The sequence below is a fragment of the Carya illinoinensis genome, chromosome 11 (genome assembly GCF_018687715.1).
Source record: "Carya illinoinensis cultivar Pawnee chromosome 11, C.illinoinensisPawnee_v1, whole genome shotgun sequence".
NCBI lineage: Eukaryota > Viridiplantae > Streptophyta > Magnoliopsida > Fagales > Juglandaceae > Carya > Carya illinoinensis.
Window position 1 is genome coordinate 34133379 of NC_056762.1, and position 19059 is coordinate 34152437.

At 36.8% G+C, this 19059-nt stretch overlaps 1 protein-coding gene across 3 annotated transcripts; it reads left to right on the plus strand.

Annotated features, from left to right (window-relative positions):
• The first annotated feature begins 2450 nt into the window (after nt 1-2450).
• Nucleotides 2451-11687, plus strand: LOC122281414. Of its 3 annotated transcripts, none has more exons than XM_043092865.1 (8): nt 2451-2799; nt 3163-4353; nt 4483-4573; nt 5133-5290; nt 5429-5480; nt 10125-10204; nt 10303-10396; nt 10551-11687. In XM_043092865.1, exons 2-8 carry the CDS (start codon nt 3187-3189, stop codon nt 11132-11134), a joined length of 2226 nt encoding a protein of 741 aa, XP_042948799.1. In that variant the 5' UTR covers nt 2451-2799; nt 3163-3186; the 3' UTR covers nt 11135-11687. The 3 variants fall into 3 exon arrangements, with proteins under 3 accessions (XP_042948799.1, XP_042948800.1, XP_042948801.1); XM_043092866.1 differs by having other exon boundaries at nt 2451-2609; XM_043092867.1 differs by having other exon boundaries at nt 2454-2586.
• Nucleotides 11688-19059: the final 7372 nt, after the last annotated feature.

Here is a 19059-nt window from a genome sequence, read left to right on the forward strand (position 1 = left end):
TTACAACACCAAGAGCATATAACATTCATTCAAAACTTTCATTCTCTCTTCTCTAAGCATTGAGCCTTAATCCTTGTTCATTTTAAGAGATATAGTTTGTGCTATATTGTTCTTATTTCACTCATTGAGGAGTGTTTTCTGATAACCTACCCACTATCAGCTTTTGTATCAGAAAAAGGGTGTGTATAACCCTTGTGCGTGTAGAAAGTATTCTACACGGGGAATAGTTGAATCACCACGTGTAAGGTGATTGCAAGTGTAGAGGGTGTTCTACACGGATCTTTTGTAGCGGTATTGTTCAAAGGTGTAATAGGTTTCTATCTCCACCTGAAAGAGGTTGAATAGTGAATTTGGGAGTCCTCAAGGGGTAGCTTGAGGCGAGGACGTAGGCAGTGGGGCCGAACCTCGTTAACATACTGAGTTTGCTTCTCTCTTACCCTTACTCTTTATATTTATTGTTATTTCATATTTTGTTTATATTTTATATTATATATTTGATTTATAATTGTTATTTTTTTTAATACAACTCAATTCACACCCCCTCTTGTGTTAGTCATCTGGGCAACACATTATTTTTGGATAGTGAGTTGAGTTGAAATGAGTTGAGCTGAAAGTTTAGAATATTATTTTTTAATATTATTATTGTTTTGAAATTTGAAAAAAATTGAATTATTTATTATATTTTGTATTGAAAGTTGGAAAAGTTGTAATGATTAAATGACATAAATTGAGTTGAGGTGCCAAACGCACAACAAGGAGCTGTTTATGGGGGAATAGCAGACCGATTGCTCCAAAGCAGTTCTGTTTTTACCATTGTCTATCTCTATTTTTGGTTATTCTTCATTCTTCAGCCTTCTTCTTTGCCGTCATATAAGCTCTTGTTTGAATAGTAAATTAAAATGAGATGAATAATTTATAAATAATAATAAAACAATTTATGAACAATAATAAAATTATTTGAGTTAAGATATTTTACAGAACTTTGAAAAATAAAAGAGAAAAACTTGAATAAAAATATTATAAAATTAAAATATTATTATATTATTATTTTTTAATATTATTTTTATTTTGAGATTTGAAAATTTTAATTTTTTTTTTATTTTTTTTAGAAGTTTGAGAAAGTTATAATAATTATATAATGATTAGATAAAAAAATTAAAAATTTAAAATTGAAAAGTATTTTCATTTTTATTTCTTGAATGTTGAGATTATATATGATGAAATGAGATGAAAGGATCTTCCAATCCAAACGAGGCCTAAGATTATGCTTGTTGTTTAACATCATTGTCCTCCATATTATACAAGTATTCTCTCCCGTATGATCACTAAATATAATCTTAATTTATAGATTATTATCAACTCTTTTCAAAATTATAAAAAGAAAATTAGATAAAAAAAAAAAACCTTTGAAAATGTTATTATAAATGGAGGCCGGGAGTGCTCCAACTTGGATAGCTTTTGGAGAAAAATTTTACTCACCATTTATATATTATACATTATATTTGATTTTTTAATTTTTAATTTTAATTTTTAACAAACAAGTAGTATATAAATAATAAGTAGAAATTTTTTTTTAATTTAATAAAATTAAAATTAAAAAATATTAAAAAATTAAATGCAATGTGTATTTTAGGATGATCAATAAGAGATAAATTAGATATTGAAATGAGATAATTTTAAATAAAAGTTAAATATTATTATTATTTTAAAATTTAAAAAAATTAAATTATTTATTATTAAACCTGAAAGTGTGCGTGGGTTTTATTATTAAAATTTAATATGAAGACAAAAAAATGATTAGATGTATGATTGGATAGTGGGATGCATCGATGATTACACTAAAAAGTATTTTTGCTTTGGGAACTTGAGAGTGTCTTTTTGGCATTAGAAGTCTCCAGATGAGACGTGGAATCAATTCTAACCTTGCTTTCTTTCTTTCTTTTGGACTAAAAACAAAATGAGAGAAAGCATCTTTTGTAATAATATCTCTTGAGTGTCTTAAAAAGGAGAAATGCTAAAAAGACTGATAGGATGATGAGGTAAGTAGAAAATTTACAATTTGTGTAGGAAAAGTGCATTTTTGATGTAAAATAAATGAAAAATGTGACACATGATACAGTCTCTGAGCATGGTGTAAATTTACAGAAGTGATAGTTTCATATAAAAATTCACAAATTTTGATAATTCATAGATAAAGCACATTAATATCCCATTACCCCAAATTCACAATTTATGTAATATATATATTATAAGTTTAATTTTATATAAATTCACTTAAAATATATTATTTTAATAAATATTAACAAATATATGAAAAATATTATAATATGTTGTGGCTAGTTTTCATTGGGGACAGTGACGCTTGCACTCCGTTGGCCCAACCAAAAGTAGGTGGTACAATCGTAATTATGAAGTCGTCGGCACCCAAACCAAGTACGAACAAGGACAAGTGCTACCCATTTACGAATCGAACAGAGAGATAGAGAGAGAGAGAGAGAGAGAGAGGTGCGAGCGCTGAAACGAGAGGCAACTTCCACTCTCGCCCCTCGGGCCGTGCCTCTTCTTCGTACCAACGCTCATATCGAGGCAGAGTTCACCCTCTTTTTTTGGTTTGTTTTTTATTCTTATCAGATATTTTATCTGTTTGATCTTAGTTTATAGTGTTTTCTACCATTCTTTGCCTCCCCTAGTGGGAACTTCTGTGGATGAGGGCAGCGAGAGAGAGTGTGTGTATTGCGAAGCAAAAGTGGAAATCCCTATTGGATTCTGGGGTTTGACCGAGATTTCATCGTGACCATGGTGAGATAAACTCTCCCTTTTTGGTTGCAATTGTAGTTGGGGTGATTTCTGTGTTTTCTCCAAAACAATCTTTTGCGGATTTGATTTGATAAACAATCTTTTGAGTTGAATGCTATGCTTTGATTCGATTTAGTCTCCGTAGTTTGGTCATATTTTTCTGCTGAAAATATTAGATTGCTGCAAGAGACCTATGCTGGGGAAATTATGTTCTCCAATTCACGGAGTCGAGAGTCTGGGTGGTGTTAGGTTTTTAGCTTTTAGTTTTTTTCTTGTTTTATTTTGAAAACATTTGTTCCATATACTGAATTTAGAACACAATTGCGAGTCTAAATTTTAGTTTTTCCTATTCTTGGCGGGAATTAGGTTATAATGGGTTGAAAGCAAAATATGGGGAGTTGCTCTGAAGAGGAAGATGATCAATTTTATGATTCACGCGAGGAGATCTCTTCTGTATCGGATTGGGGACTGGATTTCTCCGAGGACAGTAGCTCCGGTATTGGGCACATAGATAGTGTTTTGGGTAGTTTTTGGGATGAGAATTGGACTAAGAACCCGGAAAGTGTACAAGAGCGCCGACGTAGACTCTTAAAATGGATGGGCTTAAGCTTAGATTGGGATTCGGTTATGAGAGAGGATTTGGGCGGTGAACCAGGCCACAGAATTGAAATGGGCATTGACAGAGTCCTGGAAAACAGTGGGGCGGTACTGAGAACTTCAGGTTTTGAGCAAGGGTGTCCATTAAGTAAGTGTACCATGTCAGATGAAGTGTCACAGAAGTTAGAAAATGGTGATCCAGAAGATAGTATTATGTGTACAATCAGGAATTTGGATGATGGAACCGAGTTCCTTGTGGATGAATTGGATCGCAATGGAATGCTTAGCAGACTACGTGAAGTGCATTCCAATCGATCTGTGAGTTTTGAAGAATTTCAGAGAATTTTTGGGCCATCTCCTTTGGTTCAGCAGCACTTGCGGAGAGAAGTTGATGAGGCAAGGTATCTAGTTAATGCAAAAAAGAAAGTTAAGAGGGATTGGCTAAGGACACTAGGTGCAGCAGCCTGTATTGTTGATACTGCTGCTTTAAATCCTCGTGATCTGGAACCAACATTAGAGATGGGGATGCGAAGAGTTCGGGTTCATCCTTGTAGAAAGCGTTCCAAGGAACTGTCTTCCCTTTTTGCTGGACAGGAATTTTTAGCACATGAAGGATCAATATTGACGATGAAGTTCAGTCCTGATGGGCAGTACTTGGCAAGCGCAGGGGAAGATAGAATTGTTCGTGTGTGGAAGGTGATTGAAAATGAGAGATCAGACAACTTCAATTTTCCAGAAATGGATCCTTCGTGTGTATACTTCACAATGAATAATCTTTCTGAATTGGCTCCTCTTGAGATGGATAGAGGAAAACTAGGAAAGATGGAGAAATTGAGGAAATCATCAGATTCTGTTTGTGTCATTTTCCCACCAAAGGTCTTCCAGATATTAGAGAAGCCTCTACATGAGTTCCAAGGACATAGTGGAGACGTCTTAGATCTCTCATGGTCCACAAAAGGGGTTAGTATGATTTGGAATTATGCAAGTATACTTGGACTTCTTCATCATCTGTTGTTACATTGCTATCATATTGGATTCCTGAACTTGTGAACATTAAAGCCTTTTTCATCTTTTTTATGGTTGCCACAGTTTCTGCTGTCCTCCTCTGTTGATAGGACGGTTCGTCTATGGCAAGTGGGATGTGACAGATGCCTACGGATCTTTTCTCATAATAATTATGGTGAGTGTCTTGCTGATTGTTTAATACTATCTTTTACATGTACTTGTTTAACGTTGTGGTTTGTTAATACGTTTAGAGCAATAGGCGAGCCTAAGTACACAGGATTTATACAAGAACATCTAGTTAAAAATAGATACAAGAAAATAAGTTATGAAAAAATAGATACAAGTAGATCAAGAAAGCTAAGCCGATTGAAATCCATAGCAATTACCCAGAGAAATAAAGTGTTGAAAGAGGTAGATAGGCGTTCTCTTTGTATAACTCCCATGTACTTGGGCTATGCCTATTCTCTTCTATTAATAAAACTTTACTTTACCTATACAAAAGAAATAAAGTGTTGAAAGAGAAACTTCTGAGTTCTTCCATTGAGTGCTCCTTATATTTGAAGTTCCGGTCATTCCTTTCCTGCTAAATGCACCACAGTAGGCATGTAGGAGTCATCTTCCATGCTGCTGTGATTTGCAGGTGTTAGCTATCTATATTGGTGTGATCTCAGTCTGTTCTCCCATTTTGGTTTGAATCATTCACACTGATCCTTTTATTTCTATGATTGATGCAGTAACATGTGTTGATTTTAACCCTGTGGATGATGATTACTTCATAAGCGGTTCAATTGATGGAAAAGTTCGCATCTGGGAAACTGTTGGCTGTAAGGTTGTTGATTATATTGATACCAGGGAGATAGTCACTGCTGTGTGTCATCGGCCTGATGGAAAGGTCTGATGAATTTTGTGTTCTCTCTCTCTCTCTCTCTCTCTCTCTCTCTCTCTCTAAGTAACAGATTATATTTTGTGTTCTCTTAACTTTTCACTGTGAATATTTAACATGAAATTCTCAAGCAATCGACTTTTACAGGGAGGAATTGTGGGCACCATGACTGGGAACTGTCGTTTTTATGATATCATTGGTATGTATATGACCAGGCTAATTTTTAATTTTTCTCTCTTTTCTGAGCAAAATGAATCTCTCTCAATAGTGTATAATGACACATATGGTTATTAGTCTTATGTCTTGGATGGGAAAATGCTAATAGAAATAGCTAACTGCAGTAAAATGTTACACAAGACATGCTAATGCTTAAAAAACTAGACACAAACATGCGTTTTCTTTTCCTGGATATACCAAAAAAGTGGAAATGATTTTTTTATTTTTGTTCATCTCTGCAGCTTATTAAGCTTTGTAGTCCGTGGGTAGAGAAAGAAACAATGTTTGCACAAAAAATGAGATGTGAAGTTTATTTGGTTAACCCTTATTTACGCTTTGGTCAACAACTACATGACAGGGTGGTTGACTCTATATTGGATTAAGGAAGTGTTGCACTATTAATTATTTCTATTATTTTTATTTTATGTTGCTCATTAAGTTGTTTTAGTGATCCATCATGAGTTTCCGGGAAACAAGAAGGGTTAAAATAGGAGAACAAACTGAGATCACACCAATATAGAGTAACCAACACAAACCACAGCGGTGAGCTAGTATATCTAAAAGATACAAGCAAACAATTAGCAAGAGGCTCACCTTAACATTTCTAGCATTTTTTATTTTTTAGGTCGCATTAGTGGCATCATGTAAAAATATTCATGTTTTTTTTTTATTGGCACCGGGTGTCTGAGAACAGCGTCCCGACTAATCTCGGGATTGCACAGGCTCTCGGCAAGGAGTTTTTCACAAGTGCACTTCGGGTAATTCACGGGAAAAATCCTCTAGTCTAATAGCCCTTAGAGATTGTTTGCACCCAAGAGGATTTGAGCCTTAAAAATGTTCGTGTTGGCTGTCGTGATTATTTTAAATACATTGTCTGCTTTAAATCAATTGTTTCACTTCCCATTTATTGTTGGGATCAAGACATGGGATGCTTTAGGAAATCTGTCTGTGTAAATGTGTGGATTTGAGGTTAGGAAAATTTGTGAACTAGGGTTTTGAATACATGAAGAATAAGAATAAGAGTGGTTTCTTTGGAGAGTTGGGAAACTCTGGATGGCGATAGTACCCTTTCTGGTACTATCCTTGGCTAAGCTCCAAAAAAGCCAGCTTATGGCCATCCTTCAGCAAGCCTAAGCCACTGGAAAGCACTTGTAAGCAGCTTTATAAGCCACTGTACGAGCATCCCAAAGTCTGGTAATCTCGACGGAGACTAGAATGAGCTGTGATGAATATAAGAAGAATTGGTAGAAATTCTCATGTGTGAAGCAAATCAAACCTATTTTCAGACAGAACTTTAAGGGCACTCTTCCTAATCCAAGTTTGAGATAGAATAAGACCCGCCGGTGTGTTTGGGATTCCAAGGCTTGTTTGGTAGCTGTTTGGTTGAGGAAGTATGTGGGATTTTTTATTCTGAAATATATGGAGAAGGATATAATTTGGGGTTTTCAAAGTAGAAAAGAAGAGAAATTTGTTGCTGTCCAGGGGCTATGTGAACTCACGTAAATGGTAATAGTGTGCTGAAGAAGTAGAAGAAAAGGAGGGAGGGAGGGAGAGATTAATCAAGTATTTGTCATTTGAGCAAAATCAATGATATTCTTTTTGATAATTTAAACTTTATTTATGCTCAAAAGAGGTGTTGCCCTACTACACAAGACATATACATTAGATACACTGTGGTAGAAAAAGAGAAAAGAGCATAAAAAATAGAAAAATTGAAATGAGCAAGGATCCAGTGTTAATGGCCTTCAAAGAAGTCTTTGAGCTCATACACTGTCTTCTCACTATCTTCAAAACTCTGATATTTTCTCTTTCTCCAAATGCATCACAACAAACAAGGCGGGAACAATCTTCCACAATGCTACGCTTTTTGAGAAAACACTAGCCACCTCACAATGCAAGAAAAGATATCAATCTGATCCATTTCTTCTACACGTGCACCAACAACAATCCATAATAATAATCTTCCTCTTCCTTAAATTGTCCAATGTGTCAGTCATGCCTAGGCTTTGCTCTTGTATGTATCTTGTGTACTTGGGGTATGTCTATTTCTAATCAATAAAACTACCATCTACTGATCTAAGAAAAAATTATCCAATGTGAGAATCCTCTCTAAAATAGTTGATTACACAAAGAATGTCACTCTCAAAAGGTCCTTATTTAACCAAATGGTCTTTGATGGGATTGAGAGACCATTATAGGAAGATGGAATATTGTGGAATGATTTCACTTCAACCACCCTAAGTTTTGTAGGGCCTTAACAAAGGTTGACCTCACCACCCTATCTCAACCGAATGAAATACAAGCGATTCAAAATGAACTAATGATCTCCATGTTCCAATCTTGTGCTGCTGATAAAACTAGCATCTATTCCCACCAAGGGTGGTAGGTTGCCTTGTTGCACATGACCTATTTGGGTCTCCATGGGAGAACCTTTTAAGGAAAACTATTTTTTTTAATAAGAAGTAATTTTATTAGAAATAAATGTGTAGGCAAAACCCATGTACACAGGAATTATACCAAAGAAAACACCTAAATACATTCTAACAGAAAGCGACAACAGAAAATCATGAACAGAAGCTATGTTCATCGCTAAAGTAGAAAACCAAAGCAATAAAGAGTGCAAAAAAAGTTGCTCCAAAGTATTCTCCTTATTGTTAAAACACCGCTCATTCCTTTCCATCCAAACGCACCACATAAGACACCACAAAGTTGCAAAAAAGTTGCTCCAAAGTACGCTCCTTGTCTTTTTTTGGCAATAAAGAGTGCAAAAAAAGTTGCACCACATAAGACACAAAGAAACCATCTTCCAAACCGCATCCACTTGAGAACAACCATGAAGCCTGTTCCCACATGCAAGAAGACCTACCACTCTCAAAGGCATCACACAAGCCAAGCTGATTCTACAAAAAATGCCATCCCACAAGGCCCTTGGCACTTCACAATGCAAAAGTAAATAATCCACAGTTTCCCCATGCTTTTTACACATGAAACATTAATCCATAACTATAATACCCTCTTAAATTGTCCAATGTCAAAATCTTTCCTAGAGAGGCAGTCCATATGAAAAAGCAACTTTGGAAGGCACGTGAGACCTCCACATGAGAAGTTAACAGCTTATAGTACGAGTGAACAGTGAACTTTTTGCTCCCCTTGGACTTCCAAACATCCTTATCCCCATCATTACCATCAAGCCTCAAAGAGTATAAAAAATTGATGAAAGCTGAAACCTCGCCAATCTCCCAATCCTGAACAGCTCTAGTGAAGCAAACATCCCACTGAAGCGAGCCATTAGAGCGAACAAGCAGATCAGATACAGCGGCATACCAATCTGAAGCCAACCAAAAAATAGCTGGAAACACCCCATTGAGGGCTCGATCACCACACCAAATGTCAAGCCAGAAATGGATCCTAGATCCCTCTCCAACATCATAACTAACATGGCCGGCAAAACTCTCCCAGCCCTTTCTAATGAAATTCCAAAGACCTGTACCATAAACCCCCGTGCTTCATTAGAACACCAAACGTTAGGAAAACTATTAACATCCCTCATTAAGATCAACAGAGAGCAATTTAGATTTGGCCAGAGTGATCTTTAAATCAGAAATGGCTTCAAATCATAAGAGCATAAACCTTATTTTGGAGATGGTCAGCATTTGCATCTCAGACAATTGAAGTGTCATATGCAAACAACAAACGAGAGATCAAAAGCTCAGCTGCATTCCTTGATCCCACGGAAAAGCCCATCAAGCTTATTTATAAAGACTTAGTTAACCATCTCTTGACCTATTAGGAGTTGGACTTCTAATTTTATTATTAAACTACAGATCCAATAAAGCAATAATAGACTAACCTGGATTCAAGAAAAAAAACAAAAAAACAAAAAAACAAAAACAAAAACAAAAACCGAAGATGCTTCGAAGCTCCTTAGAAGTGCTAGACTCAACTCACTAAAATATCCTCGATCTACTGGAGTTGTGAAAAACTCTTTATCCATCCATCATTACAAAACTAACCGTAAGTTTTAAAATGAACAACAAATCAACACTGATTCAACCCCACACTATTAGTGGCTCAATCTATAAATTCATACAAATCTCACATCCATTAGACATTGTGATGGGTCCCATGCAACAAAAACTCTATATTACCAAAATTGGCTCGTACAAAGTGACTTTATTTATTCTTGTTAAGCATGTTTTTGGGAAAAGGTTATGGAGCTCAACTTGAAAATATTGGGAGATGAGAATATTGAGACAGTTTCTGACCAGCATAATATTAAACATGTTACAGTAATCCCAATTATGTATGGAAAGGGTGAAGATACCCTCTTTTGGCCTTGCATGAAGTCAGGTCAGTATATGCATGGCAATTTTTTTTTTTTTTTCAAGGCTGTGTCAGATAAGATGAATTGGTTGATTGGATTCATAGGCTGAAATGCTTCTTGGTGGGGTTTTAACTGCAGGACATTGGTGCTCTATCGGAATTGTGCATTTTGAAAATTTATAACCTCAAAAATATAGTTCTCTCGATGTAAATGGATGTATCACAATTAATCAACGTATTCTATCTGGTTCGAAAAAGATGACGTCATTGAGTGCTAGCTTATCTTGTTTTTGTTTGGTTTCAGATACTTGTCTGCAACTGGATGCTCAAATATGTTTACAGGGCAAAAAGAAGTCACCAGGAAAGAGGATAACTGGCTTTCAGGTTGTTGAATTATGGTCATACTTTCTTCGTATAATTCCTACTATATTCACTCATTTATCTTACGATACTAACCTAATTATTACAACCTGACTTGTTAGTTTTCCCCAAGTGACCCGAGCAAAGTAATGGTCACTTCTGCTGATTCAGTTGTCCGTATTCTTTCAGGAGTTGATGTCATTTGCAAATTCAAGGGTAGGCTTTGTGTCTTTAGCCGAACTTGCACTTCTTTTTATTCTTCAGTTTGAAAAGTTCTTTTAGCTGCTTGGAAAACACTTATTTTCAATAATTTTGCAGATGAGTTTGCGTTACTTTCAATCTTAATTCTTCTTTTGTCCTCCATTTTTAGGTATTCGAAATGCTGGAAGCCAGTTGTCTGCTTCTTTCACCTTAGATGGAACTCATATTGTATCAGCAAGCGATGATTCAAATGTCTACACCTGGAACTTTACACACCAGGACAGGACTTCTTCTCGAGCAAGGACTGTTTGGTGTAGTGAGAGTTTCCAGTCCCACAATGCATCCATTGCTATTCCTTGGACTGGCATTCAAACCATGTCTGGAACACTTCTGTCGCCAAGATTGAGTGCAGATTTTCGGGGAAGTAGCATAAAAAGTGGGTGGAAACTCCGCAACTTGGATGAGCATTCAAGTGAAAACTTGAGTCTCTCTTCCGATTTTTTCTCTCTTGGCCGTGGCTTTTTATTGGAGTCTTTACCAAAGGGATCTGCCACTTGGCCTGAGGAGAAACTTTCTAATTCAGGTCCAATAACTATTTCCCCTGCAATGTGCAAATCCGAGTACAAAATCTTGAGGAGTGCTTGCCAGAGCATGTTCAGTTCTCCCCACATGTGGGGTCTTGTGGTTGTGACTGCAGGTTGGGACGGGCGGATTAGGACGTACCACAATTATGGGTTGCCTATGCGTCTTTGAAAATAGGGTTTGGCAAGATGGTCGGGCCGTGCAAACAGATTTGCAGCGTGCTGTTGCAGATCCGAGGACAAGATTTGAAGAGCCCGTGCAATTCTTTAACAAGGAGAATCACTTATCTTTAGTGTCCAACAACTGAAACAAATGATTCTTGCATGTGCTGTGGTATACATGATAGCTATATGGTTTTCTAAATATTTTTGGGATTTCAATTATGGGCCCTCATAGATTACTAAGTGTATTATACTCCAGTCAGGGCATGCCATGTGGCAAAGCTTTACTGATCTGACTGCAGTCCAGCCTAGGCGTCAAAAGGAGCCTAAGGACTGCTTTTGTGTTGGATTCTAATATACAGGTAAATTATACGATTCTTTGATTTGTTTTTTAAGTAATGTCGGTCTAAATTTATGGAGTTCCACGTGCTTTATGGTCTCCTGAGGATGATGTATTTTTAGATTTCTGGCGTTGTCACCAGCATCTCTGTGGTTTCCTTTATGGACCTATATCTATAGTGATGTAGCTAAAATTTTGTTCATTGAAAAGTGAGTTTTTGTGAGATGGGAGCAACTTCTCTCGGCTAATTTGATTTTATTTGTTGTAATAATTATTGAAAAAAAAAATTATTTGTTGTAGTTCGATGTGGAAGGCATCTTGGCTTAATTTCTTTGTTCCTGGTGAGACCCAAGGCCTTCTTTGGCAGAGTTGATGTTTATTTGTGTGGGTGTTCATTAGGTAGGGCCACTCAGATTGTCATCCATGTAAACCTTTATCAAAATAAAGATTTTTAGTGAAGCTGAGACCAAATGGTCTCGTTTCATAAGTCAATTATTTAAATAAAAAATCATTCGAAATAATATTTCTCATTAAAAATTGGTTAGTTATTGAGAATCTCCCAATGAAGAGAGAAGCTCAGGAGTTTGGACTCAATGCCATTCGCTGTTAAAATTATTTGAGTAATATAATATATAATTATAAAGAATGTAAGTGTTGTGTAATCGTTTAAAAAAAGAAAAAAATTTATTATTAAAAAATTAATATTATTTTTATATAAATTTTATATTTATTCATATTTTTAAAAATAATTGTGTGACATTGCACAGTTTACAAGTGCTGATAACCTTGCAGCAGGGATTTAATTAATGAAGAAAAAATTATGTTGGACCAAAAAAATTATGTGGGTCCAAGTTGTCCAACAAAGATTTAATGAATGGTAATAATTTCTCACGCTCACGTGTTCTCTAACTCTTGCAACAGCCTGCAGATACAGGCAGGCGATGATAATGAAGATAGCTTTAGATGTTTACCAAAAAAACCATAGTAGCATAAGCCTTAGATCTTTAGCAAAAAAGAGAAGAATGGCATGTATGGGACTCATGAAGTTCTCAGAGATGTTGGTCTTCCTTTTTAACTTATTATGAGATTGAAGCAGAGAGTAGGTTTAGTCAGTGAATGGTTGTCGTCGTTCAGATCCCGTACGTACTAGCAACATAGGGTCTTTCCAAAGATCAAACTACAAAAATAATAAAAACTGCAGGTAGTTCAACTACCTTTTACCAAACTCTTACATGAGATTTTTACAGAGTGGTAAGAAATCAGAGGAAGAAGAAGACAGCCTGTAAGTCTCTGTAACCGAGGACAGAAAAACTTGTCGGGTCCACACTCTGTTGTGGTTACTAAAGAAGTTGCTGTCAAGTGTACAGAAAACACAAATATGGGAAGTACTGTTCACAACGATGTCAGATGTGTAGGTTTGAATTGCATCTAAAACTCATTAGAATTCCTTTCGCATGGGCATTGCGTAACAAGGGTGCATGGCATTGTCGCCCGCTAATTAAGCAGCTTTTCTAAAACACAAAACGATGTTCTAACGAGGAAAGTTCTTTATAATGTGGAAAATGTTTTCGCTACTGAGAGGTGGTCTCGAGACATGTTTTTGATTCAATTATTTTTTTAATTTAAAGATAAAGGTAATATTTTTTTAATAATATTGTGATTTTTTTTTTAAATGCTTAAACGTATGAAAAAAAGAAGAATAAGACCAAGTACAATAATTGGGACAATTCCTCAAGAGGAATCGTCGGTAGCTACTCTCATAATGTATTTATCATACTAATTTGCATTTAACTAATTATGTAAGACTAACTTTTATTAATACACTTCAAAAGTCAACTTTGCATTTCACTTGAAAGATGTTGTCTCTTTCAATCCATGCATAAGGTCTACTAATAATAGATAATTTTAAAGAAAAAGTAATAGATTTACAATCATATCAAGTTATGAATTTATTTAAAGAAAATACTAGTTAAATCGATAAAAGTGATGGATAGAATAAAAGTAATTGAATATTAGTGAATTGATATTTTTTCTTTGAAAAATGATTGATGCAGGTGTTTTGGTGCAGGAATTGCGCACGTAAAAAATGAGGCAGTGGGAGGTGTGTGCAATTCTTGTGCCAACTTCCCTGTCTATAGCATTTCTGTTTTTCTTTTATTTTCTAAAAATGTTTAAAGATGTATAAAATATGATTATAGAAAAAGAAGAAAAAAGATTTTAAAAAAAAGTACATTCACACTTATCGGTCGAGTTCTTCGATTAAAGTCTTGATCCTTGTAGCACGGTCCTTTACTTATATATATATATAATCTTTTTACAAATACTTTTAACACAATTTATATTATAAAAATAATAAACATTTATGATGAATTATTTGTGATGAAAATATATTCAATTTGATAAAAAAAATTAATTATTTTAACATGAAATAATCATCAGCAAATAATCAGTTTTCTCTTTCTGATTAACGAACGAGTGTGACAAAACTACATGATTTGTCATTTTGTTGCATACCGGATTATGAAAATGATACATTCCCATTAGCACCATTGGCCATTACGAAGAGGGGAAAAATAGAACTTAGGTAAGCTCTTCTCAATGGATTAGTTAAAATTAAAAGACACTTTTGATGAATATGAGATGAATTTAACTTTTGGCTATTCCATTCAAACAAGTCCCCACATTGAATTAATAGACAGTTTTACCCTTTTTCTCTCTACGGAATAGGGTTCCTGGTTTCAGTCGTGTCCTGGTTTACGTGAGGCTGCATGGCAGCCATTGAGGGTGGCTCCAGTCGACCCTCTTTTGCCGATCTGGTGGTTGCCGTCCCGCAACCCATCCCTGAGATGGTTCTTGCTCCTAGGATTCCTAAGATAGTTGATGGTGAGGTGTTCTTTCAATTCACCAAAGAAGAAATCGCAAGGTCTGCGGAGCCTTTCCGATTCTCTGTAGTTCTGAAGTTTCTGAAACATAGACCTTCGTTGGATGCCGTTCGATCTTTCATTCATAGCCGATGGGGACTCTCTTCCAATCTGGTTGTATCTTCCATGTGGCGTCCTCGGAATGTGTTTGTTCGTATGATATCTGAAGCCGATTTCATGAAAGCGTTATCGAGGGAGGTGTGTGAAATTAATGGAAGCTTTTACTGTCCGTTTCGGTGGTCCCCAGATTTTGATGAAGATGCAGAACCTTCAAGAGTGCCGGTCTAGGTTTATCTTCCAGGTCTTCCTCCGAACTTCTATCAAGAATCTTTCTTGAATATCCTCATGATGCCGATAGGGAATTTTATCCGGCGTGACAACCCAACCAGGTGTGCTACACGTACGGATGGAGCACGTTTATGTGTAGAAGTTGATGCTGCAAAACCTCTTCTTTCTCATTTCTGGATTGGGGCTCCAGGGTTACCATCTAGCCGCAAGCAAGAGGTGATTTATGAGACTCTCCTAGCATATTGCAATTCGTGTAAAATGTAGGGACACAATACTCGGACATACAGAGGAAAATCTGCGCAGCACGGGTATGGACGTAAAGGGACGAAGGATAAGCAGGAGAAAGGGCAACCAGTTGCTGTTAATGGAGAGGGAATGAAAGAAAAAGAAATGGAAATAATTAGGTCTGTTGTTAGTGTGGAACATATGCAGAGCAGCGGCAAGGAGCAAACGGGTCCAGTGGAAGAGAGGACTACGGTGGAATTATGTCCGTTGTCTGCATCTATGGAGGTGATTCCGATATGTGATGAACCTGTGGGGATGGTGGAAACTCAAAATAATAATGTGTTGGTGCCTAACCAGGTTGAAAACGGAGTGGAAGTTATAGAACCGGAGGCTGTACAGGATTTGCTACGTGTGGAAACTGCTAATGAAGAAAACAGAGGTAGTGCGAGGAGGACCGAAAATGTGGATTCTGTTATGTGTGGTGATCTCGAGGAACAGACTATGATAAACACAGATCAGAATGTGCCTCTCCTGGAGGTGCAATTTGATGGGACAGGTTTGGTTGAAGTGCAACCGGAGAGGGTGGGTGAAGAGGAAACCGAAAATCCAAGAGATGAGGAATCAGTTGAGATTGATAATGCAGTTTCGGAGCCAAAGCCAGAGATTCAAGCAGTAGTTTTCAATCAAGAGAAAGACGATCTTATGGATTCGGAGGCAAATGAAGGTAAGAAAAAATATAAGAAGAAGATGTTTGTTAAATTGCGAAGTTCTTCACGGGCTCATGCCCGAGTTTCTAAACTTAACCTATGATTGAGTCCATCTTTGTATGGAATATTAGGGGGGTTGGCACCTCTCAAAATAGATTAAAGAAGTTGATTGGAAAATTGAAACAAAAAATAGTTGCTCTTTTGGAACCTTTTCAAAATGAAGAGGGTGCACGTCAATTGGCTTGAAGGCTGAATTTTGACAACTTTATTTCTAATGAGGGTGAGGGGGGTAAAATATGGATTTTTTGGAAAAACACTCATATGGTGCATGTTGTTCGGATGGATATGCAATTTATTTCAATTATGGTTGGAGAAGGTAATAGCACATTCTTGCTTACTGTTATTTATGCCAAGTGTACGTTGGCGGAGAGACGGCTCCTTTGGGAGGACCTTAGCATTAATAATATGGGTTTCGACTCTTGTATGTTTGTGGGTGATTTTAATATTATACGGAATGATTCAGAAAGAAGAGGTGGTAGGCCTCGGACTATAATGACTATAGAGGATTTTAATAATTGGATTCATCAAGGAGGTTTGATGGAGATGGTGACGAAAGGGAGTGGTTTTTCTTGGTGTAATGGACGAATGGGGCTTGCTCGTTCTTGGGCGCGCCTTGATTGCGCTCTCATGGATAGTTCTTTCTTGGCTTTGTTTCCTAATGCTTGTTGTTCTTATTTACCGTGTTCGACTTTAGATCATGCTCCCATGTTTATTGAACTTATGCAGGATCCTTTCTCCTATGGCCTTGCTTCGTTCCGTTTCCAACAGATGTGGGTGGACCATCATGATTTTTTAGATTGTGTTTGGTCAGCTTGGGAGGTCCATATGGATGGGTCGGCTATCTATAATCTGATTAGAAAATTAAAAATGACAAAGGTGGCTCTTCGAGAATGGAACAAAAAGGTCTTTGGCCATACTTTAAGTCGTATTGAGACTCTTGAAAATCAGATTGAGAATATTGAGCAGCAATTGCAAATATCTTGGGAAGACAATTTGGGGAACGAATTACAAGAGGCAGTTTCAAATTTGGCTCTTTGGAGACGTCGGGAAGAGGTGAGATTGGCTCAGATGACTAAGTTAAAATGGAAGATGGAGGGGGATCGGAATACCAAATTCTATCATGCTTGCCTTGCTAATAAAAAAAGGAAAAAAGTCCTACATATGCGGTCAAATGGGGTGGTTTTTGAGATGCCAGAAAGTATTCACCAAGGGGCAGTAGAGTACTTCACTTCTATTTTTCATGGGGAGTCACCTGCAGAGAGCAGCCTAGTCTTGAAGATTATATTGCTCCTGTCATTTCAGAGGAGGAAAATATCTCCCTCATTCGTCCTCCCACTATAGAGGAAGTGTTTGAGGCTGTGTCTTCTATTCCATCTCAGAGTTCACCGGGCCCAGATGGATTTGGGTCGGGCTTTTATACATCTTGTTGGGAGATTGTTAAAGGTGACATTTGGAGGGCAGTGAAGGAATTTTTTGTGTCAAAGAATCTTCCCAAGTATTTTACGGCTTCATATTTGGTTTTAATACCAAAGGTGGAGTCGCCAACAGGTTTTGATAAGTTCCGACCCATTAGCCTTTGCTCTGTTTTTTATAAAATTTGCTCCAAGATTATTGTATCTCGTTTAACAGGTTTATTGCCTCGCCTGATTTCTCTGGAGCAAGGTGCTTTTATTCCTGGAAAAAGCATCTTTGAGAACATTAGCCTCACTCAGGAAATGGTTCACTCCATTAATAGAAGAATTCATGGGGGTAATATTATGCTAAAAGTAGATATGGCAAAAGCCTATGATCGTGTGGACTGGGCCTTTCTAATCAAAGTCTTGCGCAGGTTTGGTTTCTCTACTCAATTTTGTGATTTGGTACATTTTTTTATTTCTAGTCCTTAGTATTCGATAATGATGAATGGTATAGTTAAGGGCTTCTTTCCGGGAGGCTGAGGTCTTCGTCAAGGTGATCCGCTGTCACCTTATTTATTTATCATACAACAAGAGGTCTTATCCCGGTTGATCCAAAGAAGTGTTCATGAGCATAAGTTTGGCTTGTTCTCACAGGCCCGTGGTACACCTATTGTTTCTCATTTGATGTATGCTAATGATGTCATGATTTTTTCCAATGGTAGCCAAAGATCAGTTAGAGTCCTGCAGCAAATTTTGAGCCAATATGAGAGGTGGTCGGGTCAGGCTATCAATATACAGAAATCAGCATTATATTGTTCGAATAAAATTTCCTTTAGAAGGAAGCGTAGATTGTTACGGAGCACGAGATTCAGAGAGGGGACTTTTCCTTTCAAATACTTGAGGGTGCCGATTATTTTGGGAAAACTTAAACAGGTTCACTTAGAAGATATGTTGAATAAAGTGAGGCAAAAAATTAGTGGTTGGAAAATGAGGCTTCTATCTTCTGGTGGAAAGCTCATTTTGTTACGACATGTTATTTCTAGTATGACAATTCACCTATTTGCTGTTTTACAGGTTCCTCAAGTTATCATTTCCAAAATTCACCAGTTGATGAGTTCTTTCTTTTGGGGAGAATCAGATGGGCGGGATAAAAGAAAATGGGTGGCATGGAGATATATTTGCAATCCGGTGGAAGAAGGGGGGCTTGGTTTGCGGGCCCTTTAGGACTGTCAGAAAGCTTTGCATATGCGTTTTGCGTGGAATCTTATTCAAGGTAATTCTTTATGGGCCAACTTTTTCAAAGAAAAACATGTGGGCACAACACCTTGGAGCTTAATTCAAGCCCCAAAAGGGTCTAGATTTTGGAGAATGGTTGCAAATTGTATACCATTGTTGTTGAATAATTCGAAGTGGAATATTAGAGAAGGTGATATTTATTTCTGGAATGATAAATGGAGGGAGAATGGCCCGCTTATAAATGATATGTCCCCAATTGGCTCACCTTTGCTTAAAATAAAAAATTGTCGGTTATTAGACAGTTGGGATGTGGATATGTTAGAAAGTTTAGTAGGGGGAAGGTGGATAAGATTTTAATTTCATTATCAAGGCCTAATTCTGGAAAGGATGCTTTGATTTGGACTCCGATGGAGACAGGTATGTTTACTACTAAATCTGCCTGGAAATGTATTCATGTTAGGGGATCTTCTCTTGATTGGCATACTTGGATTTGGAATAAATATATTTCATTAAAAATGTCTATACATTTTTGGAGGGCTTCGCATATGGCCTTGAGTGTGGATGATAGATTGCAACGTTTTGGTATTTCTACTGCTTCCAAATGTGATTGTTGTATGGCAGGTCATATTGAAGATTTGAATCATGTGTTATTTGAGGGTGATTTCCCTAAAAAAATATGGTCCTTTTTTGCCACTATATTTGGTATTCCTATTGGAAGTGGTTGGAAACAGAATGTAGGGATTTGGTTCAGGCGAGCTAAT